The 24,938-nt window shown below is 36.8% G+C and overlaps 1 protein-coding gene across 6 annotated transcripts in view; it reads right to left on the minus strand.

Moving 5' to 3' along the window:
- Positions 1 to 1,643: 1,643 nt before the first annotated feature.
- The window catches only part of rims1b (regulating synaptic membrane exocytosis 1b), a 231,152-nt gene continuing 207,857 nt past the window's right edge, over positions 1,644 to 24,938 (minus strand). For 4 of the 6 annotated variants that reach the window (XM_030142636.1, XM_030142627.1, XM_030142647.1 and 1 more), the window contains 4 exons: positions 19,266 to 19,378; positions 19,081 to 19,182; positions 16,393 to 16,532; positions 4,250 to 4,468 (listed from right to left, as the gene is read on the minus strand). In XM_030142636.1, the coding sequence (XP_029998496.1) occupies positions 4,250 to 4,468; positions 16,393 to 16,532; positions 19,081 to 19,182; positions 19,266 to 19,378 (574 nt within the window). Of the gene's footprint in view, positions 4,469 to 16,392; positions 16,533 to 19,080; positions 19,183 to 19,265; positions 19,379 to 24,938 lie in introns of all 6 variants that reach the window. The other 2 variants (XM_030142654.1, XM_030142619.1) reach the window with 1 other exon arrangement.

The raw sequence follows: 24,938 nt of genomic DNA on the forward strand, positions 1-24,938 counted from the left end.
CATCTTTGTAAGAAATATTATTAAACATTTCGTCCCATGTTCTCTTTCCACATGTTTTTCCACAGATGTATGACCTTTGACCTGATTAGATAGATTAATCCATTTCCTGGGAGCAGCATGGAAATTTTATCATGGCCTCTGACTTGTATGATCTGCTCTTGTTCTACTCTGCTCTATGAATCCACTTCTTGCACTCGGGGGTCGTGATCCCTGGTGCTGTGCTGAGGGGGGCCGGGACTGGCTGGCATGGCTGAGGCTGGTGGGAGGGTTCCTCTGGATTGCTTGCAGATGTTGTTTTGGGGGGCCCCTCTGCTTATTTAACAAGAGGATGTGGAACATAAATCTCCCAAGACCTCTGCTGCACTGTATCGTATATGAGGTCACACATGAGGCCGTTTTGGTTCAACTTCCTCTTCAGTTCGACAGCAGCAGCAGCCGAGGCAGAGTTATGGTGCTGTAATCTTGAGTTACCCTGTTGTCATGTACTTTTTATACTCACACTCAAATACTGCATTTCAACACAAGTGTATGTTTACTTTATGAAACACAGAATGAAAAATTAGGATCATGACCAAAGGTGGGTAGAGTAGCCAAAAATTATACTCAAGTAAAAGTACTGTTACTTCAGAAAAATATTACTCAAGTACAAGTAAAAAGCAGTCATCCAAATAATTACTCAAGTAAAAGTACAAAAGTACTTAATGAAAAAAGTACTCAAGTACTGAGTACTTCCTGAGTAACATCATATTTATTGTTCTTTTAAATTCAACAATTATATGGGAATATTACAGCTACTTACAAATATACTTTGTATTAATGATTGTTGGTTAAATCACATTCATATCTAGTCTGTTCTAATGGAGGCAGATACTGTGCATGGTTTTCTATTTACTTTGACCAGTTAGCCTAAATGTCTGTGAACATATCTTCCCCTTCTGTCAAATATCTTTAACTGTAATTAAAGAAACTATTACAAACAGTGCTAGACTGTCCACAGCCAAAACTGAGCTTATTTCAACTTAACATGACGTGGTTTCTCAAATTGGAAGTTGAGTTCTTATTGGCTGAAATGTGGACTTGTTTGGGCAGACACAGACGACAGTGCATGAACACAGCTGTTCTGTTTCATCGACCATAAGGCAAACATAGTTTGAATGTGTGGCCAGAGGTGTCAGGGCCACTGTCACTAGTTACGTTTGACTGGTGAAACACGGTCATGTGAGTTTTTGGCAGAAGTCTTTCTAACAAAACAAAAGGTTTGTGCTTTAACAAATGACCAAAAATAAAAGTAACGAGCAGAATGTACGCCATTGTAACGCAGTAGAAGCAGCGTTTCTTCTTCATAAATGTACTCAAGTGCAAAATATAACTCACTCAGATATGCATCTATCCAGTCTGTGCATTTAAGTCTTTGTTTCTTCCTCAGGCCGCATGCTCCACGTCAAACAAACGGAAAAGAGGATGGGCTGGGCCTGATCCTTCCTCTTAAATAATTGGGTGTGGCCTGATGGGTGAGGTGAGGTCCTGGTGTGTACACACACACACACACACACACACACACACACACACACACACTCTCAAAGATTTGTCTTTTACCTGCACAGGAACATAAGTGATTGGTTAAAAACAGGTCAAGAAACTTCTTTTTCTTCCACACATTCTTTTTATTTGTAAATAATAAAAATGAACTTTTTTTTTTTAATATAAAACATACACATCATTTGAGCCACATCTGATATATAAACAAGAAATGTTGCAGTGAATGCTTGACTATTTTCTAATTTTCTCTTTGTTTCAGTGGAACACAGAAGTTGTAAACAATCAGCATTTTTTTCCAGTTAATACTGACAAACTCAAAAAGAAAAAAATTTACAAAAAGAAAGAAAACAAATTAAAAACTTCACTGGGTAGTGAAAGAACAGAGGGACTGGACATGGCTGGGGATAAAATGGTTTGATTTTTGAAGCACAAAAAAGAATTCTAAGTGTTGAGACTTTGCCTTGCAGAGCGGTGCTTCACCTGTCGCTGCATTATCTCGTTAAATGGTCCCTAGTGACAATTTCTCGCTCCTCCTTATAGGACATTATTGGCCCCTCTGCAAATACCACCAAACCCAATGAAAACCCAGTGAATGGCTACCAAATATTTACAGTGTATGACTCTGTGTGCATCTGTATTTATTCTCTATATAACTAAACAGTTCATGTGTTAGCATATTTGAAATCATTATGTTGAAACATAATTCATATTTCCATATAAGTGGATCTGATTTGTACATATTTATTCATACATCATCATCATCGTCGTCGTCTCAGCCCCTTGGAGGTATACTATAATGTTGAGTAACAGTAAGAGGGGTTGTCAGGTCTGCTCAGTCCCACTGTACAGTACAGTACATCTTCCAGAGGGTCGAGGAAAAGACATCAACGTAATCGTGGGGAGGGTCTGACACAATCAGCACCAGACTGAGGGACATGAAGGAGACTGCAGTCGAGCTCAAATGTCTCTGTGTAATGTGAATGGCTTCGGTTTCTTGGTTTTATCTCTTTAATATTCAAGTACGAGCAAACTGTACAACTGCATGCAACATACAAGCGGCCCTACAGTATGTGGAACTAACACACGTTATCTAGTTCAGTATCTTTTTTTTCTGTATCTGTTTCGGTTTACAAAAATGTGCATGCAGCTTGGAACTGGTTCCAAAGTCATGCTGGGGAGCCCGACACCCCCGCCTGTTTTCCGGATTGAGCTCAAACTGAGGATGAGCATTGGTTCATTGGTTGTTGGTGTTACGACAGATCAGTCTGATTGGTTATTTTCACATTCACGGAGATGCACAAGGGAAACTGTGAACAATTCTTTGTCTTTTTCTGTTTGTTTTCTGTCTAACAAGACGAAAGAAACCAGTGACGGGATCATTGCTTTTTTTTTTTTTTTTTTGTTACTTGTGTGTGTGTGTTTTTTTTTAAACTACCTGTTTCTTTTTTATTCAAAAAGTTAAACTTTTTGTTGTGAAAAAAAAAAAAACAAAACAAAACAAGCTGTTGTGCTTGTGTTAAAAATTCAAAATAAAGTTAAAAGTCAGATAAAAACTTTAAACGTGCTTGGGTGAGAGAACGTAAAAATCATACGGTCCCATCTTGCTCTTGCAACAAACATTGAACAAACATTACATTTTTTTTTTTTTTAGATTTCTTTACAGTGACTTTGTACCCTTGTGACATTTCAAAGTGACATAAATTTTATTTATTGGTCAACCTCCTGGGAGGTTCTAATATACATCTATACAAAGATGACTGGCCTGGATGCTTGCCAGCCGTGGAACAAGGAAAACAACGCTGCACAATAATTGCACTGTCAAGTGTAAAAATCTAAGTGGTGTCATCATCACCTGCCCCCCACCCCCCTCCCCACACACGCACACACTTCCCCCTGCATAACACTTGCAGACACTAAACAGTTTTATTTTTATAGCTTGTGTTTTGTTTTCTTTTTTCTTTCCATGCACACATCAGACTGACAACATATTATGAGCATTTTTACACACTGTAAAAACATCTTGTGCGAGTAAGAAACAAAAGGGAAAGAAATTAACATCAAAGCAAACACGTTCCAACAGTGAGGCTTCTGAGCAGCCGTGGTAAACATATCAAAAAGGGCATCATTCAACAGAGACAGAGGGAACAGTGATGCGGCTCCGAGGTCTAGGCACCAGAAGAAGGCCCTGTGCTTCCAGACTGAATACCCACATGGAAGCACCCTGCCCTTTGGTTGGACAGAGGGGGGGTGGGGGGTGGTGGCAGGAGTGCTGGCAGTCTTGGGGATCTGGAGGAGGCCACTGCAGAGACGACAGCGCCACCTGTGCAGCTGTGGACGGTGATTTCTTCTGTCTCGTGTCTATACATTCTGATGCTTACATACATTTCTTTGCATTTGTTGATTCAGATAAGACCACCCTGCTTCATTTAAACTCCGACACTTGTCATTTTTCTACTTCGAGCTACAGCTGGGCCACACCCCTGCTTCCTCAGCACACAGAGAGAAATACTATGACATTAATTCTTTTCTTTGAATAGACATGAAACAGAGCAAACAAAATTAACCGCAACAGGAGTGATTGTCAGATCTCAACAAAGCTTTCTCGTTGTGACTGTTTTTGATTGTTGTTCTGTATATTTCTATGAGTTTGTTACACGCCGAGCGGTGGTGGTGGTGGTGGTGGTGGTTGTGTGTAGAGCTTGTTGGTCCACTAGGCTCGGACCCCCGGAGGTCCAGACGAGCTGTCGAGGGATGACTGGGAAGCTCGCCGCGTTAGGGAGGCAAGTGTTGGATCCACTAGGGAGGATGGTGGGAACAACTTGTACCAGCCAATTACTGTGCTTGATAAGTCCAGTTCCTCCAAAAGGATTTGTGCAACTCCCATGAAGCTTTTATGGTCCATTCGGCCATAGTCTCCCCATACAATCACCTGAAGACAGTATTGGAAAAAGTATTTAAGGAAAGGTGGTAGGAAAATACCATACTGTACAAACCCTTCACCACAAACAATGTACAGAAAAGTATGTATTAGAAACAAAATGTGCTTTAAATACAAAGTCAAAGTGGTTAATGTAAATTATACTACAGCTAAAATTTACTTAGGGGGTCAAATGAGTGGCCATTTTTGTCAAAAAAAAAAAAAAGTTGTAAGAAATGCATAGAACTGTGTTGAAATAATGCTAATCCATTTGTGCACAGACTACTGATATTCTTTGACAGTGGAAGCTCTATTTTCATAAATATTGGATTTGGAATAGCACGTGTATGTGAAAACTTTTGCTGGTGGACGGACGTGACATTACCCATGATGCTCTGGTCTGTACCAGTATTTCATTAGGAATAAACTTATAGACTTACTATTGCTAATTCTGCTCTTATAAATGTTAGTATTGTGGATCTAAAGCAATAACAGCTGACACAAAAACACTAAATGTGTCAGTGGACGGATGTGACATGGTTGTTGTGGATCCCATCATACTGATGCTCTGCAGCCATGTCAGCGTTTACACTAATGATCCCTGTGCAAAAACTAGGATCAGAATTATTTATTGTATAGTTTATCATCATACTAAAGAGTAAATAACAATATAGAATTATTTCTTTATAAAAATGCTTATTATTAGAAAACTGTTGATTTAAAAAGTGACGTGTGACATTCTTCATGTACAGGGGTTGGACAAAATAATGGAAACACCTTCACCTCAAGATGATAATGCCCCAATCCATACAGCTAGAATTGTTAAAGAATGGCATGAGGAACATTCTAATGAAGTTGAGCATCTCGTATGGCCGGCACAGTCCCCAGACCTCAACATTATTGAGCATTTATGGTCAGTTTTAGAGATTCAAGTAAGACGACGATTTCCACCGCCATTGTCTCTAAAAGAGTTGGAGGGTATTCTAACTGAAGAATGGCTTAAAATTCCTTTGGAAACAATTCACAAGTTGTATGAATCAATACCTCGGAGAATTGAGGCTGTAATTGCCGCAAAAGGCGGACCTACACCATATTAAATTATATTTTGTTGATTTTTTAAGGTGTTTCCATTATTTTGTCCAACCCCTGTATGTATTGGTGTAACATAAGCAGGATGGATCAGCACCATACTCCAGATTGAACCTGTAAAAATTAAACATGTGATATGTAGGAGAGAATCTTGTAAGAAAAATTGGGGAATCTAAAAGAATAGAATATTTGTTTTTCAGGTAAATTCAGTTCAAATATAACTTGGCCATTTGTGACATGAAAATATAGCATTAATTGTGATGAAATTGGACATTTTTGAGCTGAAAACATAGTTCATATGAACATCAACATGTTGAAGAGAACTGAAATCCTGCACATCTGCAGAACTTGCATTTACCAACACAAAGTTCCTTTGAGGATTCACTTCTATTGCTTTCTAATGAACAAAGACATAATTAAGACCTCTAAGCAAATTTTAGCCGACTAGCCACTGTTACTCTTTTGTTATGTTTTTACATTTATTAACTATTCAAAATAATTTCAGGCCCATGGTAAACTAGTGGTGGAAGTCTTGCAAATTTTAATGTAATTAATCTTTAGCTGTAATCTTACACTGACACAGAAAGGATGGTATTAATGTTCACTGACGCAAGTTTTTAAGTTTAAGCCACAATAGCCCCTTTTCCACAAACATTCTCAGGAACTTTTATTACGAGGAATTTATGTACCTGGGTAAAAGAATTCCTGGTAATCTGTGTGGTTTGTATTTCTTCTGCACCTCAAAGGTCCAACAATTTTATTAAAATCAGGCTCAGTCATTTCAAGTTGCTGACTGTTCTCTGTTTAATTTGTGTTGAATTTCTTTTGAGCGTATTCGCCAAATACTTTTGAAGAGGTCCAGGCTGTTGAGTGTATTAGCTCATGGATGGACAGATAGATGACTGCAACTGGCATACGGACCTCTGCCCACTTTTTGTAGCTTCTCTTCTTCTGCTTCATTTTCAAAATGATCAAAACACAAATGAAGTGAATCTTGTATAAATGGAATAAAGAAGTTTGCAGCTGCCACTGACTGAAACATAGTGTGTGAATAAAAGTGTGGAACTTTACAAGTGTGCTCCAACAATTAGTGTCCTTCAGCACAGAACCCAAACCCCAAAGAATTCTGGGGAATCTAAAAAGCCCTACCCCCCTACCAGGATTTTTTACCAGGAAAGTTAGGGGTTGAGGGAAAGTTTTTTTTACCCAGTTAATTTCAAAGAAAACACCAAGATTTGTCAAATTTCTAGGTATAATTAAAGTTCCTGCCATGGAAAGGGGGCTACTAAGAGTTTTGAAAATAGATCTCCTGCTGAAGTCAGTTCAGATTTTGGTTGCTTTTCCTCATAACATTTGGCAAAGAAATCGAAAAGAATCAAATCATAACAATATTCAAATGAAAAAGTCACTTCAGGTTTTACCAATAACCAAGAAAGATGCCAATTTGAAGCAAGGTTATTATCGTTAACGAAAACTAACGAAATGACGAAAACTAGAATTGAAAAAACATTTTCGTGAACTGAAATAAATAAAAACTATAATTAAAAGAAAAAAATGATAACTGAAACTGTATTGTGTGTACTTACAAAAACTAACTAAAACATAAAAATTATGAACAAAACTCCATTAGTTTTCGTCTTTATCAATGTCGGATTGATATGAAAGCAATTTATTTCGCTCTAGCAATTTTAGCTAGCAGCACCATACGACACTTCATGGTCTGTCACTTCTCAACACTTGTCGTTTAGAATCGACTTCTGGTCCCCACTCTACCTGGAAACATGGAGACTAAAGCTGGGAGGAAGTAGAGTCCTGTATGGGATTTTTTTTGAATATGATGGCGAAGAAGATAAAAGATACGACAAAACTAAAATTAATACTAAAACTGAAATTAAGTATTTAGAAAAAAATGAAAACTAATGAAAACTAGCAAACCTGCTCTAAAACCGAATTAAAACTAACTGAATTAGAAAAAAAAAAGTCAAAACTCATTAAAACTAAACTATAATGAAAAATCCAAAACTATTAGAACCTTGATTTGAAGAGAAATCTTTCATGTCAGAAGCAGTAGAAAGTTACGAGGCTATATTAGTTGGTCTGATTCAGAATGGTCTCCATCACCACCAGGAGGTGCTGAGACCCGGTTGAGACCTGCCGTAACGTGTCCTCAGATGTCCAACATGTCCAGCTGTAACTGCACCTGTTGACACGTGGCATTAGACTACGTCTCCTGATGTGTCTGGACTGATCACTTGTGATCTTCCCCCTTGACAACCACATAAACAAGCTCATCTACAGCCTTCACTTCACAGCTTCCCAGAGCACATCAGGACTCAGCCCTTCAGTGTGTCCTCCAACATTCCTGTTCAGATGGATACAAGGCTGTGGACACCCTCAAAGAATTCCAGACGCCCTGCCAATGTCCTGATTGACTGGATCTGAATGTTTCCTGGGAGTGTTCAGGTCTTTCATTAGAGCTGTTTGACTGTGATCAGATTTAATGTCAGGGTCTGAACATGTTTGGATGGGATCAACACATGATCAGCAGGTTCAGAACTCTCAGGACAGTAGCTAGTACAATAGCTAGAACTAGTATTTTTCTTAATCAATATTTGTGTAGCAAGGACTGGCCCTTAACTTTTTTTCAAATAAGTCATAATTGTTGCATTGTGTATGTTGCATTTCGCTGCTTTAGCTGATGCTGCACTCATTCAGACACCTTCAGGTACCGTTTGGTGCTTTAACTTCGAGCATTGCATAATTTTGTAATTATGTAACGTATATATACAGGGTGGGGAAGCAAAATTCACAATGAACATTTAGTTGTTTTTTCTCAGCAGGCACTGCGTCAATTGTTTTGAAACCAAACATATATTGATGTCATAATCATACCTACCACTATTATCCATACCTTTTCAGAAACTTTTGCCCATATGAGTAATCAGGAAAGCAAACGTCAAAGAGTGTGTGATTTGCTGAATGCACTCGTCACACCAAAGGAGATTTCAAAAATAGTTGGAGTGTCCATAAAGACTGTTTATAATGGAAAGAAGAGAATGACTATGAGCAAAACTATTACCAGAAAGTCTGGAAGATACTATTAAAGAAGAATGGGAGAAGTTGTCACCCCGAATATTTGAGGAACACTTGCGCAAGTTTCAGGAAGCGTGTGAAGGCAGTTATTGAGAAAGAAGGAGGACACATAGAACAAAAACATTTTCTATTATGTAAATTTTCTTGTGGCAAATAAATTCTCATGACTTTCAATAAACTAATTGGTCATACACTGTCTTTCAATCCCTGTCTCAAAATATTGTAAATTTTGCTTCCCCACCCTGTATATGTATATGTCAGGGTAGAGACTGCGATCTGGTAGGATCGGCGATTCTACCAGTAGAGACTCTGATCGTAGTCTCTACCAGTAGAAACTCCGATCAGAGTCTCTACTAGTAGAAACTCCGATCCGAACCCTAACCCTAACCCTAACCCTTCTACTGGCAGGATCGGAGTTTCTACCAGTAGAGACTACGATCGGAGTCTCTACTGGTAGAATCGGCCATCCTACCAGATCGCAGTCTCTACCCTGACATATATATATATGGTTGAAAGGGATTTAGAAATTCTTAAAACTTGGTTTGATGTCAATAGACTGTCACTTAACATTAAAAAAACTAAATTTATGGTTTTTGGAATTCGAAAAGAAATTGATGGGGAGATTACATTAAAAATATGTGATGCTGAAATTGAAAGAGTGTTTGACACAAAATTTTTAGGGGTTGTTATTGATCACAAATTAACATGGAAACAACATATTAGATATAAAAGGAAAGATCGCAAAGTCAATGGCAATCTTGTATAAGTCCAGAAATATACTCAACCACAAGGCACTTCATATAATTTACTGTTCACTTCTACTCCCTTATATGTCATATTGTGTGGGAGTGTGGGGCTGGACGTATAAAACAACTGTAAATACTATAGTCCTCTATAGGCCGGCTACTATGAACACACAAATGAATTGTTTATGAAATCCCATATTATGAAATTGAATGATTTGATTTACTACAAAATTATGCAAATAATGTATAAAGCCAAATTAAAGTGACTCCCTGTCTGTGTACAAAGGTTCATCTTAACATGAGTCTAAATATGATTTGTGAGATGTTTGTAAATTTGTTGTACAAAAAGCTGAAAAAGACTCTAAAAGCAGATGTATATCTGTTGTAGGAGTTAAACTATGGAATGAGGCCAGTGTGGGTTTAAGAATGTGTAGCCCATTTTTGATATTTAAAAAAAAATGGTACGTAAGGCAATTTTTGAAGGATACAATTGTTAAGATCTAATAAGTAATAGGTAAATAATTTATTTTTGATTCTACATTAAATTACCATTAATTTGGTTGGTTATGTTTTCTATTTTTCTGGTTTAGTTTCACTTTTTTTATGTTTTTGATTGTTTGGTTGTATGCATTGTTGTTTTTTTCTTTTTCTTATATTGAATGCCGGGTAGCTGAATTTGTTCTGTAGGACAGGCATTAATATCAGCATTCTGCTTCTGCCTGGGCCTTTTCAGTCATTAACCTGTTGGTAATATTTGGAGTGTTGACACTGGTTGTATTATTATGTGATAACTGAATAAAGAATTTCATCATCATCATCATAAACAAATGATTGTTACATGTAGGGCTGTGCAATTAATTGAAATTCGATTACAATTTTGATTATTACACGCAACGATTACAAAAATTATGTAATCGAGAAAAAACGATTATTAATTTTGAGTTGTTTAATTCACGCGCACGCAAGCTACCATGCGCTGCTCTGCCCCGCCCCCCTCTAAGCTACTGCTGCCTGCTAGCCGGCAGGTCCACCCCAAGAGGACAGTTGTACCTAGCGGCCTGGAAAAATAGCAGGAGAATCGCAGCAGAAGTGCTTGGTAAACCAAAACGGCAAGTCAAATTCAATTGTATGGAATCACTTTGGGTTTGATGAAGAGCAAAAACCCATTACGTGCAAAAAAGTGTTTCGTAGTTGTGCCCGCACCGACCGGTAACACAGCAAACCTTTTTAACCATCTAAAGTTTAACCACCGCCACCTTTATCATAATCTTATGAAAAAGTAAAACACATAAAAAAAACCTCAGTCTACAACTTCGTCCACAATGCAGTCTTCAGTCTCCGAATCTCTTTACGCTGCAACTCCCGTATTAACCTAACTGAAACCTCAGGGCACGCCACTGAATTTACTATGTTTCATACTTCACTGAATATACTTGAATTTATAATTTGCACTTTACGTGAGTTTCTTTTTATTGCTCCAGTTCTGTGGCAAGTCTAGAGCAGTTTAATTCCAGTGCACTATTTGTTTACAAAAGGAAACATACTTGAATTTACAGTACACTTATTTGCATTCAAAGATTTTTTTGTTTCGTACAAAAGTGAACATACTTTGTTTTAATGGTTAAAAGCTTTATTTATATTTAAAGAGTATATCTTACATTGTTTTGCAAGAAAAAAAATAAACAACTTTAAGGTTAACAAATAATCGTTTTTAATAATCGTGATTTCAATTATTGCTAAAATAATCGTAATTTTTTTTTTTTTTCTATAATTGAGCAGCCCTAGTTACATGTTTGTCAATGGTGTTTAAGAATCATATGTTTTGCTGTTTTATCTCCCACATGGCTGTTCTGTCTCCCACTGTACCAATTTCATCAAGTTTGCTGACGATACAACAGTACTTGGTCTTATTACCAACAACAATGAGGCTGCATACAGGATGGAGGTGGAAAAACTTGGAGCAGCATGGGGTAAGGAGCACAGTCTGGCCCTCAACACAAAGAAGACTAAAGAAATGAGTGTTGATTTCAGTAAGTCTGGACAGCCCATACAATCAACACTTCACATTGAAGGTGAGGTGGTGGACAGAATGAAAAGCTTTAACTTCCTGGGTTTAACTGTAACGGATGATCTGACCTGGGGTACTTACGCAGCCTCAGCTATAGGAAAGGTCCAGCAGTGACTCTATTACCTGAGGAAACTGAGAAGAGCCAACCTCCCTTAAAAACTTCTGGCCATCTTCTATTATTGTGCAACAGAAAGTGTGCTGGTGTAGAAACTACTAAGGCTAATTTATGCTCGCTTTACGAACACAAATAGGTACGTCTGTTTCTAACGTTGTCATGCTTCACTGCCCTCATACTTCCATGCGTCCTGTACGTTGGAATGAGCTTTTCTCACTCAATCCACCAGAAGGCACTGCTTTTTAAAAAATTTTTAAGTGTATGTTCTTATTCTAGTTTTTATCCCGGATTGTTTTTTTTTTTATCTTTTCTGATTTTTATTGTGTTTTATTGCATCTTGTTTTTATTTATTTGATCTTACCTATTTTATTTACTTATCCATGCTGCTATACCGATGAATGGTGGAACACTGAGCACTTTTTGTCCTGTCTGTAAGCGTGGTCAAGTTGCCTGTCTTGCATGTTTAATGTTTGTGATGTTGTAATGCCAAGGCAATCACCTAGACTGCAAAACAAATCTACCTACGGGTATAAATAAAGTAACCTTGTCCTTGACCTCTTAATTACCATACTGGCCAAATACCATGAAGAAGAGTAAAGTTTTTTGAGAAGAAGAAGAAAGTCAATAATAACATGACAACAACAGAGGAGGTTTTACTAATGTGGATTTTAATGTTGATATTGAGATGGGTAGTTGTCATAAATATGTCGGTACACTCAAAAAAAATGATTCTTGGCTCTAATAAACATGAAGCAATATTTTAAAGTAAAATGTAACTGAAATATATGAAATTTAAAGTTTATTTATCCGAAAAAGTCAAACATAATGTGAATATGCTTAGTATAAAGTGAATCTAAACAAATAAAGTAAACTTTATTTACTAGATCACATAAAAAGGCTGAGCGTCACAGTCAAACACAGTTTATGTAAAAGTTTGCATTAACTAAAGCAAATCTGACTGAAGGTATTTAATTTATTCATACTGACTCAATATGATAGAAAAAACATTGTATTAAATGCAACTCTTTACATTAAGCTTATGTAATAAAATTACATGGAAAATTTACATGTAATTAAAATACATAAAGTCAACATTTTTGGCTTAATTATTTTTTTGAGTGTAGTTTTCCAGTAACTCACATAGTCGTTCTTTGAAAAGTTTTGCTATATATGGAAATTATTCTGTTCAAATCACAAAACTGCCTTCACCGTTCCTGGTGATACTGCTCTGTACTCCCCATCTATGCACGGATCCACAAACTGACAGAATTCCATACTAGGGATGTAACGATTACTGATATAACGATAAACCGCGGTAAAATTGCCAACGATTAGTATTACCGTTTAAATTCTAAATATCATGATAATCGTGTTTGATTACCACACTTTTCTGGAGAAAACACCTATGTAAAGATCTGCTTTTATGTCAAATATTTGACTATAGTTTTAATTTATTACAATTTTAATTTTATATATCCAATATTTGGAACTAATATTCACTTTTTAAGTCTTTGATGATGTTTGTTAAGCATCTTTGTGTTATTTATGCAATAAATTATATACATTTTTCAAATCGGGATTTATATTTTTTTTGGTATTTTTTGTCCTTTTATGTTGATATAGTAGGTTAAAGTGAAAAAAAATAATAGGCAGTTGATATAAATGAAGTCATGCTGAAAAAAGATACCAAACATGGGTATAGTAAACATTTGTTTATATAGTATATATAGGCAAAATAAAAGTATTGAAAAATGGCCAAAATAGGCTCAGACCACTAAGGGTTAATATTTGAATGTTTCTGCAACAGAAAGTATTGTTTTTTTTGTTGTTGTTTTTTTTTTCAAAATACAACTTGGTTAAATTATTTCAGTGTGTGTATCAGTACTTTTTGAACATTTTGAGCACAATTTCAACAATACCGTAATAATAATAACTGTGAAAATTTTGGTCACAACAAATAACCGTGATTTGAAATTTTCATATCATTACATCCCTATACCATATGTAACGTACGCATTCGTCTGCGTCTTTAACGTAGAGCATAAATGAGCCCTTCGTGTGGTTCTCCAGCTGCATCAAAGCTGAACAGCAGGCACTCCAGATAGTGGTGAAATCAGCGGAGAGGATCATTGGGATCAGCCTCCCAGAGATCACCTCTGTCTTCATCAAAAACTGTCTAAGGAAGTGCACAACCCAGACCCAGCACACCTTACACATCACCTTTTCATCTGCTGCTCTCAAGTAAAAGATACAGATCCAGCCGAGCCAGAACCAGCAGACCGAGTCACAGCCTGTACCCCCAGGCAGTGAGGCTGCTGAATGAACACTTTACCCCAGGGCTCTCAAACTCATTTTCTTTCAGGGGCCACATTTAGCCTGATTTGATCTGCAGTGGGCCAGACCAGTAAAATAATAGCATAATAACCTATAAATAATGACAACTCTAAATATTTGTCTTTGTTTTAGTGCAAAAAACTCAATTAAATTATGAAAATACTTACTTTTATAAACTATCCAAGCAAAAAAGATGTGAATAACCTGAAAAAAACTGAAATTTCTTAAGGAAAATAAATGCAATTTTAACAATATTATGCCTCAACTTATCATTTCTACATGTGCATTATGGATCAGATCTACAAAGACACTAAACACTGAGGAACAGGCAGAATATAGTTACAATTGTCCTTAATTTTCTTTAGACATTCCAGGTTGTTCATATTTGCTCAGGCTATTCACATTTTATTGTTTTAGTATAGTTTGTAAATGTAAATATTTTCATAATTTTATGTTATTTTTTGCACTAAAACAAACTCAAACCTTTGAAGTTGTCATTATTCATAGGCATGATAATGTTAAGTAACATTTTTTTTTCCACATCAAACTGAAAAGAAAATATGGAGTCATTATTTTTTGTAAATTATTAGGCTATTATTGGTCTGTATGTGGAACTTGAACTAAAATGACTTCCACAGCCTTGACTGTGGAATTTTTACACTTTGCAAATTCATCCCAGGAGCCAGATTGGCACCTTTGGTGGGCCGCATTTGGCCCCCGGGCCGCATGTTTGAGACCCCTGCTTTACCCCCTCTCTCATCTCCCACATAACTGTAATAACAGTGAACCGGTCTTGCATTGCTGCAGCACCCTTACCACACCACACTCCTTGCATAATTTAAGCCCCCATTCCCCCACCCCTCATACTTCCATTGGACTGTTACACTGTTACATTCATTGTCCTTATGTTTTTGATGCTAGTTCATTGCACATTGGGATTGCACTTTACTTTTGCTTTTGTATTTGCTTTGCTATGCCTGCGTGAAAGACGCTTGAATCATTATCTCGTTATTTAAAGTATGACAATAAAGTATTGAAGTCATTATCATGCATTCAGTGTTGCAAACTCCTCAGTAAGGAAAGTAGCTATTGTCTGTCCTAAAAGTTGCTAAATGATGTCATCATCTAATTTGCATAACTGGAAATGTGCATGTAATTGTAATGAATGATGTAGGAGAGAGGACTAACACTGTGGGACAAAAAAAAAGGGGCTAAGTTGTCAACACTGACTTTTAACATTAGGCAGACAGACCGTGTGATTTTCTGTGACAGAAAATCATTTTGTGTCTAGGGGTGTGTATTGGCAAGAATCTGGCAATACGATACAAATCACAATAATAGGATCATGATACGATATATCATGATATATCATGATACTGTTAAAAGGGCAATTTTTTGTTTGTTTCTTTTTTTAAAATGATTATTTCCTGGAAGAATTGAATTACACCAGAAATCTGCACAAATACTAATCACATTTTTATTTGATCACAACAGGATCTAATGCTATATTGCAAAATATTCCTGTGTTAAAACTTAAATTATATTTTACAGACATTACAGTTTAAGATCCTGTTCAAATGTTCATATTCTATTAGTTCAGAACTAACATCATAACATTATTTTTGTGCAATCCCAATAAAGGAACTAAGACTTGCCTCTCTCAGACAGTAAAAAGTGCTTTTAGGATGCTTCAAATGACCATTATTTAATAAAACAGTGTTAAATAATAATAAATAAAATATAAACAATAAAGAAAACAAAAATGAACCTCCGCCATATCTGCATTTGAATAAATACCTAAAAATATCAATATAGTACTTTTTAATATCGATACAGTATTGTGAAATGAAATATCACGATATATTGCAGAACCGATATTTTCTAACACCCGTATTTGTGTCTATGTAGTAGCTAAATATGTTGCTAGGTGTCATTTGAAAAAATAACAAAAAAAAAAAAAAAAAGAAGCTGCTAGGGTAGTCTGAAAAGTTGCTAAATCTATCTACAAAAGTGTTAAGTTGCCATCAGTGACAATATCTGTAGACATGACTCAAACATAACCCTGAAATTCATTACTCATGACCTGGTGGATGTAAAGCAGTTAATCTTGTAACATCCATTCTTATTACAGAACCCTAACCCTGAGCTAAAGTTAGGGGTTTGGTCCAAATGCATGCATTCAACTGCACTTTCTGCATTTAACATGTGCCTGAAAGCCACCCTAAACTATATCAGTTTGAACATGGCTCAAATGTAACCTTAACCCTGAACCTTGAATGGGTCCTCAATGACCAGGTGGATGTTCAGAGTCAGTATAGTACAGGACTTGATAGAAGTACTTAATTACATAACTCAGTTTCCTGAAGCCATAAAATCATTTTCTGTCAAATTACCCAGCAATCTAACTCCTTCTATAAATGACATTTCATTACTAGAAGTGTGGGGGGAAAAAATGAGTGCCATGATAGAGAGGAATGGATGTGCTGCTTACCTGTAACACTTTACCCTGGGGGCTTTCTTCAAATAGCAGAGCTTGCTGGTACAGCGGGTCAAGTGTTTTCCGTGCAATCTTAGTTTTCTTTTTGGCTACGTACGCTCCATTATTCAGCAGATAGACCTTGACATATGGAGCTATAAGCAGAGATGGAAAAATAAAAGAAAGCCATTAGCGGGAACACAAACCCACACTTTTCTACTTTCTTTCTTTCTTTCTTTCTTTAGGATCCCCATTAGCTGTACCTTAGATACAGCTATTCTTCCTGGGGTCCTGAGAATAATTTTTACAACTTGTCAATGCGAATAACATACAATATAATCATACAAAAAAATTTTCACATACTACATAACATACAAATAAATAAAAAAACAGACAAAAATACAGACACGACAGCTCCTTTAGGTCAGCAGCAGTACAGTATATACAGTACATATATTCAGTTAACCCACGTATCAATCATTTATGGTCAATAGATGTTTCTTAACTGATTTCTTAAATTTCTTTTTACAGTTTTCTTGTGTGATGTGTTCCGGTGCTTTGTGCCATTCTTGCATAGCTCTGTATATTACCATTCTTTTCATTGCATTTGCTCTTGATTTGGGTCGTGTAAAATTACCTCTGGTTGTCTGCCTGGTTGCATAGCTATGTCCATCTGAACTAAAACGAACATTTTTGTACAGGATGGATGTTTTTTTGTTCTAATAATATTTCTAAAGAAAACCAGTCATGAATAAAGTAATCTTTTTTTAACAGTTCAAGTGGTTGTGCATCTCAATAACATTTGTTCTGTAGCCACACTGCAATGCAGTGCGAGCAGCTCTATTTTGTGCAATTTGCAGCTTTTTAATATCTTCTAGTGTTGTATTTGACCGTACTGCTGGACAGTAATCCAAGACTAACAGTACTAAGGACTGAATCACCAGTTTAGTTCAACTAGGTGACATAAAAGCTGCACTCCTTTTTACCACAGAAACAGCATTTCCCATCTTGGTCGTCATATTATCAATCTGTTTAGTCCAAGACAATTTATTGTCTAACATAACTCCCAGTAATTTTGTTTCTTGAACTTGTTTCACAGATATTTTACTCATGATGAAATTCAATTCAGGTTGATGATGTAGAGCAGGGGTGTCAAACTCATTACACTGGTCAACAACAAATTTATTGTTTAAGTTTTTTGAGCTGATTTAGGATAATGTTGGTGTGCTGAATCCAAAAATCACATTAATTTTGCTCAATCAGGTCAGCTTTCTGAACTATGCTACATATTGGCTTTTGAACATTTTTGCTTACATTTATGGGCATTTTCACATCATATGATACAAAATTCTTTCATATTTCTTGCAATAAACGAGTTCTGAAGATTTTACTTTTGCCAATTTATGATTAATGTTTTTTTTAATATTACAGGTGAATGAAATGGCTTTGACTAGAAGATCTTGCAAAAATAAGCCTGACGTATTCTGCTACATCTGCGGTGAATACACCATTGTACCTAACAGGAATCAAGTCACAAGTTTCATAAAGTGTGCTTACCGATCTTATTTTGGTATTAATGATTATATTTTGTGAGAAGATCAAATTTTTCAAAATCAAATTAGCAAAAAAACCTGACCTGATTGAGAAAAACAGATGTAATCTTTGGATTTAGCGGTGCAAAATGGTCCTAATTCAGTTGAAAAAACCTAGACAACTTGCAAAAAACTTTTTTTTTTTGTTCAAGGGCCAGATTCAGCTAAATTTGATCTGCAGTGGGCCGAACCAAAAAATAATAACGTAATAATATATAAATAATGTCAACTCCAAACTTTTCTCTGTGTTTTAGAGCGAAAAAAGTAAATTTACATTATGAAAAGGTTTACATCTACAAACTATCCTTTCAAAAGATGTGAATAGCATGAACAAACTGAAAAAATAACAGTAATTTTAACAATATTCTGCCTCAGTTTATCATTCACACATGTACATTATAACTTACAGACCACAGTCAGTCTACAAACACACAAAATATTTAGTAACAGGCAGAATATTGTTAGAATTGTACTTATTTCTCTTCAGACATTTCAGGTTGTTTATATTTATTCAGGTTATTCACATTTTTTTGCAAAATTATGCTTTGTTTTAGTGTAAATACATGAAAATATTTACATTTACAAGGAGAAAAATTTGAAGTTGTCATTATTTCTATGTTATTATGGTAGTATTTGACTGGTCCTGCCCATTAGAGATTGAATTGGTCTGAATGTGGAACCTGAACTAAAAGGATTGTTAATATCTCAGTGTAATTTTTGCATTTCACAAATTCATCCCGAGGGCTGGACTGGACCCTTTGGCGGGCCGGATTTGCCACCTGTGATGTAGAGTATGAGTTGAGCCAAATATAATACTGTTCGTTTTTGATACATTAAGAACCTGCTTATTTTTCCATATCCATTCAATCACAGATTGCAATTCCTGCTGTAGGGATATATTTAACTCCAGACATGTGGGTGCTGTCAAATAAACTGTAGAATCATCTGCATACATTGTAATAGTTGCCTTATTTAACACTAATGGTAAATCGTTTGAAAAATTGTGTAGAATAAAGGTCCTACTCTAGATCAACTGGTTGTATGCTTATGAGAAGAAATAGCAGAAAATGGGCTGAATATCAAAGCGATTAATATATAGGTCAAGACTCACCAGGGAGGGACTTGGATCCTGGCTTTTGTACGAGTCCTCGGGCTCTGATCACCTCCACCTCCAGCTGACCCTTCTTCTCCATCATACCAATCTGGATGTCACCTGAGAGATGGAAATGCTTTAATACAAACAGGAAGGATTTGGCATTAAGATGTGAGTAGAGACCTGTGGATTAGAGTCCTTACCAATGGCAGGTGTTGCCAGTGTTTGCCTGCCGACCAACTGAGCTGGTCCCAGACCATCGAGGAAGTCGCTGAACTGACTACTGGCCCCCAGATTTACCCCAGAGAAGATCAAACTGGCATGAGAGACAAACAGAAAGAAACATCATGTCAGTTTATTCACCAACACACTACATTTCCTGTATAGGTATAGTATACACAGCATTTTGACTTTGTCTTTGTCATGAATGCAGTTATGAGTAAGGTAAAAATGTTGAAATTTAAATATACAAGTAATTTTAATATTATTTATCGGGCAAGAATAAAGTTGTTTAGACTTCAACTCCATTATCAGTTCACCGGGGGAGAACCTACTTATATTTGCTCCGACATTTTCGGAGACATCCCTCTAGCTTGGCTTGCTATCCTACGTTGTGACATCACACACATACATGTTGAGCCGAGATAATTCTGGTTCAACTGATCTGTAATCTGTTTTACATCATGTTTTGTACAGAGAGCTGAAATCCTGGCATCTTCAGCTCAGCAGGGACCTAAATTTGGAAAAAATTTCAACAGCGGTCAATGGCAAAGCATTTTTTTATTCCATCTGAATTGTGCCACTATTTACACATATGTTTGTCAATTTAAAAGATAATCTCACAAGTCAAGGAAATCATAGTTTGTGGTAAAATTAGTAAAGTAACATCCAGTTTAATGCGAAGCTGCTTGGTTTGGCTGCATCTTTCATTGTCTGATACCTTGAATATTTCTGTAACTGACTAATCTATCTGTTATCACCCCCCCACCCCCCACCCCGAAGGGGAGGCAAGGCGTGTTGTTTTTGGTTCGGTTTGTTTGTTTGTTTGTTAATACTTCAGCAGCAAAAGTATTGGTTCATTTCAAACCAAACTGGGTTTACAGATTGCCAGTGACCCAGAATAGATGTCATTACATTTTGGGAAAGGAACGTCAAAGATTTTTAAAAAATCTTTCCATTTACTTATAATGGGCGAAATATGTGCGAGGGGCGGGGTTTGTTGTCCCTGGCACAACTTGTTTTCTGCGACTATTAGTTACAAATATTAGACACCTATGTTTATACTGCAGGTTTCAGCAAACTAGCTCCACTTGTTTATGGCTATCTAGTGCAAATGCAAGCAACTTAATTTAGTTAGCATGAAATGAGGGAAGTAGCTAAAGTAGTGTTAACAGATTCAGGGTACAGGCCATGATGCCACACTGTTATTCCTCATAGTACACTTTCACTCATAATGCACAATGACACACAGGATGCAATGCTCTTGCTGTGTATCCAGTCCACTTTTGGTCTCAACTTGGTCTACACCCCTCAAAGGGCCGGATCTACTAAGATCCCAGTTAGTGTGTTTTAACCCTTTCATGCATGAATTATGAGGACCTGAGTTGAGATTTTTTTCTTGAGTGTTTTTATTCCTCTTTAGGCTTATAAACAAAAAACAATATGATTGAATTTTTTTTATGAACCTATTTTTCATGAAGTTACAAAAGTGTCCACTCAGCTGGACACCATACATTCAGTTTTTGAAGCAAAGTAACAAGTATTTAAAACTCATCATCAGAAAGTGAAATACTGTGTGAAAACTATGATATTAAAACATTTTTCATGCAGCTAATCTGATGTTTTTTCACATTTTAACACACTCTAATACTAGTTATTACTCACTTCATGGAGATAATATGCAAAAAAACCCCAACTTTGATTAAGAAAACTGTTCATTACAGTCTAATAACAATTAGCAATTGATTTAGACTAAAACATGTTACTGCAGATCAGGTTTGTCAAGAACAGCAAAGTTACAGTAATGGTATGAATGTCAGTGTATGGGATGATGCATAAGTGTCCACTGTGTTGGCTGATCTGGAACTAAAACAACAAAGCCCATGAATATACAAGAGAACAGCTGGAGAAGAACTGTCCACTGGAGTGAGCAGTATGCATGAAAGGGTTAATTTGCGTGTGCAATCTAGAATTTTGCATGTGGGATTGAACCACAGTTTGCGGGTGATATACTAAGACCGCTTGTGCAAATGACAACAGGTACAAAGTCTTGGAGACCGCCCTATTTAAATGAGGGTTTTGTGTGCGCTACTGGTCGTCGTCACTGAGACAGAACACTGGAAAAACTGCTCTGGGATACAGGAGCAGGTCTGTTTGGACCCTGGACGTTTGGAGCATGACACAGCCTGGGTGCAAAACCTCTGCCAACCTGGGATATGCCAGCACTAATGGCAACAGTGTGTTCCCTGCATCGTGTTTCATCGTTTTGATGTCTCCTTCTTACAACAATAACCACAGCCATGTGTGTGCAATTATGCATCCAAACTGTTTGCACCTCCCTTTGAGACATGTTAAATATAAACAGTTTCGATGAGCAAATTTGCTTTTGGGTTTGATAAATCACTTAGAGTGTGCTAAATTAATATATTTACATTTTCTCCTCCCAGCACATGCACAATTATGTGTAAACGCAGCATATTACATATTTATTGTGCCAAACGTACTAAATGGATGCAGACACCTTTGAAAGACCCAGCCCTTAGTGTGCACTGTTAGTGAATCAGTTTGTACATTCTTTGGCGTGTGCAATGAGTTTGCACATGTTTTTCTACATGCAAACCTTTAGTAGATCCACCCCAATGTCTTTTGTTGGATGATGAGCATTGCATTTTATTAGGCCCGAGCCGAGTAAAGCCGGCGCAGGGCCTATTGAGTCTGCAGTGGGCGCATGGGGACGAAATCGCCAGTGACACGGTCACCTTTCGCCACTGTCGCCACTCTCACACATATTCACGTTCACGGCACTGAGACAGACATGTGGGGGAGCTCGAGAGCTTTCAAATAAGGCCAATATGTGGTTGCCATAGAAACGGCTATATTGTTCTTGTGCTCAGATTCTTATTTTTCTCCTGTTCTTTGAGCTCAATTTTGACCCTCTGAACATTTACGAAAACTCACCAAATTTTGCCTAAAATTCAGAAGTGCGAGAAATTGAATTTACATATAGGTTTCGTAGAGGTCGGTAAAGAAATGTTGCGGCAACGCCCCCTTGAAAAGTGGAAATGCATTGCGCCAATCGGAGCTCGTCCAACATAAAGTTTGTCGTAGAGCCACGAAAATCGGTACACAGATTCATCATGAGGAGACAAACAAAAAATATTATTATGGCCACGCCCCTAAACCAACCCTTAGTCGGCCATATTGGATTGAAATTTCCAAAATGCTGAGTCAGCGTTTTCGCTGACGTATTTTAACTATCTCCTACTAAGCCGTTTGGCCGAATGAGCTCAAAATCAGTGTACAGTATCTAGAGAAGTGGGACATCAAAAGTTATCCGAATTTTTTGAATCAGTGTCACCGTTTTTGTGCGACGAAGTTACAAACTTTGCGAAGTTTTTTCGAAAATTTGCCATCACAAAAATTGCTTCAGCTCAGATATACAAACACCGATTTGGCTGAAATTTGACTCAGACGTCTATCTCCCAGGCCTACACCCATTTATTGAAAAAAATTACAATTTCGCACTATAGTGCCCCCTACAAATGTACATTTACAAAAATGACATCAGTTCGGACATACGAACACCGATTTGGCTTAAATTTGACTCAGACATCTGTCTCCCAGGCCTACACCTATTTGTCAAAAGAAACTGAAATTTTGCACTACAGCGCCCCCTACAAAAATTTTTTAAAATATTTTTTTATTAAAATTGCTTCAGTTCAGACATATGAACACCGATTTGGCTCAAATTTGACTCAGACGTCTATCTCTCAGGCCTACACCCATTTATCAGAAAAATTTGAAATTCGGTGCCATAGTGCCCCCTACAATTTTACCTTTACGAAAATTACTTCACGTTAGACATACAAACACCAATTTGGCTCAAATTTGAATCAGTTGTCAATCTCCCAGGCCTACACCCATTTATCAAAAGAAAATGACATTTAGGTAAATAGTGCCCCCTACAAATTTACCTTCACGAAAATTGCATTAATTCAAACATACAAACACCGATTTGGCTCAAATTTGACTCAGTGGTAAATCTCGAAGGTCTACACCCATTCAAAGGAAGAAATTCAATTTTAGCCGCATAGGGACCCCTATAGATTTACTTATACTAAAATTTCTTTAGTTTGGAAATAAAACCACAGATCTGCCTCAAATTTGAATCAGTTGTCAATCTCCCAGGCCTACATCCATTCATCAGAAGACATTGAAATTTGGTGCTAGAGCGCCACCTGCTGAACGATGGACATACTTCTACTGGACGTGCCCGTGGCGAGGGCCTTTAGATGCCGCTTGCGGGCTTTAATTCTTGTTGGTGTCTGTAAACAGTCAGCGTAGTCTCATATTTTAGGGCTCATTTCACTGCCTTCAGGAGTAAACATTATTTTTCCAGTCATTATTTACAGCATGAAAATCATCTCTAAATTTACCCAAGTGAAATAATCCATCACAAAAAACATCAAGCCTTAATTGGATTCTGTCACATTTAGTGTTTTATCTTCATGTCACTGTGTCTGAGTTCAGTTTATGTTTTTTAAACAGCAGGCTGATCATATCACACTCACTGTTTACCCACTGCTGCCTAGCACTATACACACTTCAGAACATAATAGAAATGTTGCTGCCACATCCACGTCATCATTTTGGGGGTCTTTTTCTGGGTGGGATGGCCATCATTTTCAATCTACAGCAGGGGTCTCAAACATGTATCCCGGGGGCCAAATGCAACCCACTAAAGGTTCCAATGCGGCCCGTGGGATGAATTTGCAAAGTGCAAAAATTCCACAGTCAAGACTGTTGAACTTGTTTTAGTTCAGGTTCCACATACAGACCAATATGATGTACAGTCAAATAATAACAGCATAAAAACCTACAAAAAATAATGACTCCAGATTTTCTTCTCAGTTTGATGTGAAAATAATATTACACTGTGCCTATAATGACAACTTCAATTTTTTGTCTTTGTTTTAGTGCAAAAAATTACATTAAATTATGAAAATATTCACATTTACAAACTATCCTGTAACAATAAAATCTGAATAACCTGAACAAATATGAACCTGAAATGTCTAAAGAACATTAAGTACAATTTTAACTATTTTCTGCCTGTTACTAAGTGTTTAGTGTCTTTGTAGATTTGATCCATAATGCACATGTAGAAATGATAAGTTGAGGCAGAATATTGTTAAAATTGCACTTATTTTTCTCAAGAAATTTCAGTTTTTTCAGGTTATTCACATTTTTTAGTTTGGATAGTTCATAAAAGTAAGTATTTTCATAATTTAATGGGGTTTTTTTTGCACTAAAACAAAGACAAAAATTAGGAGTTGTCATTATTTATAGGTTATTATGTTATTATTTTACTGGTCTGGCCCACTTGAGATCAAATCAGGCTGAATGTGGAACCTGAAAGAATATGAGTTTGAGACCCCTGATCTACAGTAAGCCAATAAGCAGCAAAGAAACACTGATGAAAATACAAATGTAAGTGTCAAGTGAAATAAAAGAGAAAGAGAGCCTTTGAAACAGACGCATTTCCCTGTTAAAGGTTTAGAAACAATCATAGAGCAGGAACAGGGTGTCGAGGGGGACAGATAACAAAACAGGAACACTGTGAGACCTGGATGGAAATATGTGAGACGTAAGTGACC

The sequence above is a fragment of the Sphaeramia orbicularis genome, chromosome 1, assembly GCF_902148855.1.
Source record: "Sphaeramia orbicularis chromosome 1, fSphaOr1.1, whole genome shotgun sequence".
NCBI classification, from domain to species: Eukaryota; Metazoa; Chordata; class Actinopteri; order Kurtiformes; family Apogonidae; genus Sphaeramia; species Sphaeramia orbicularis.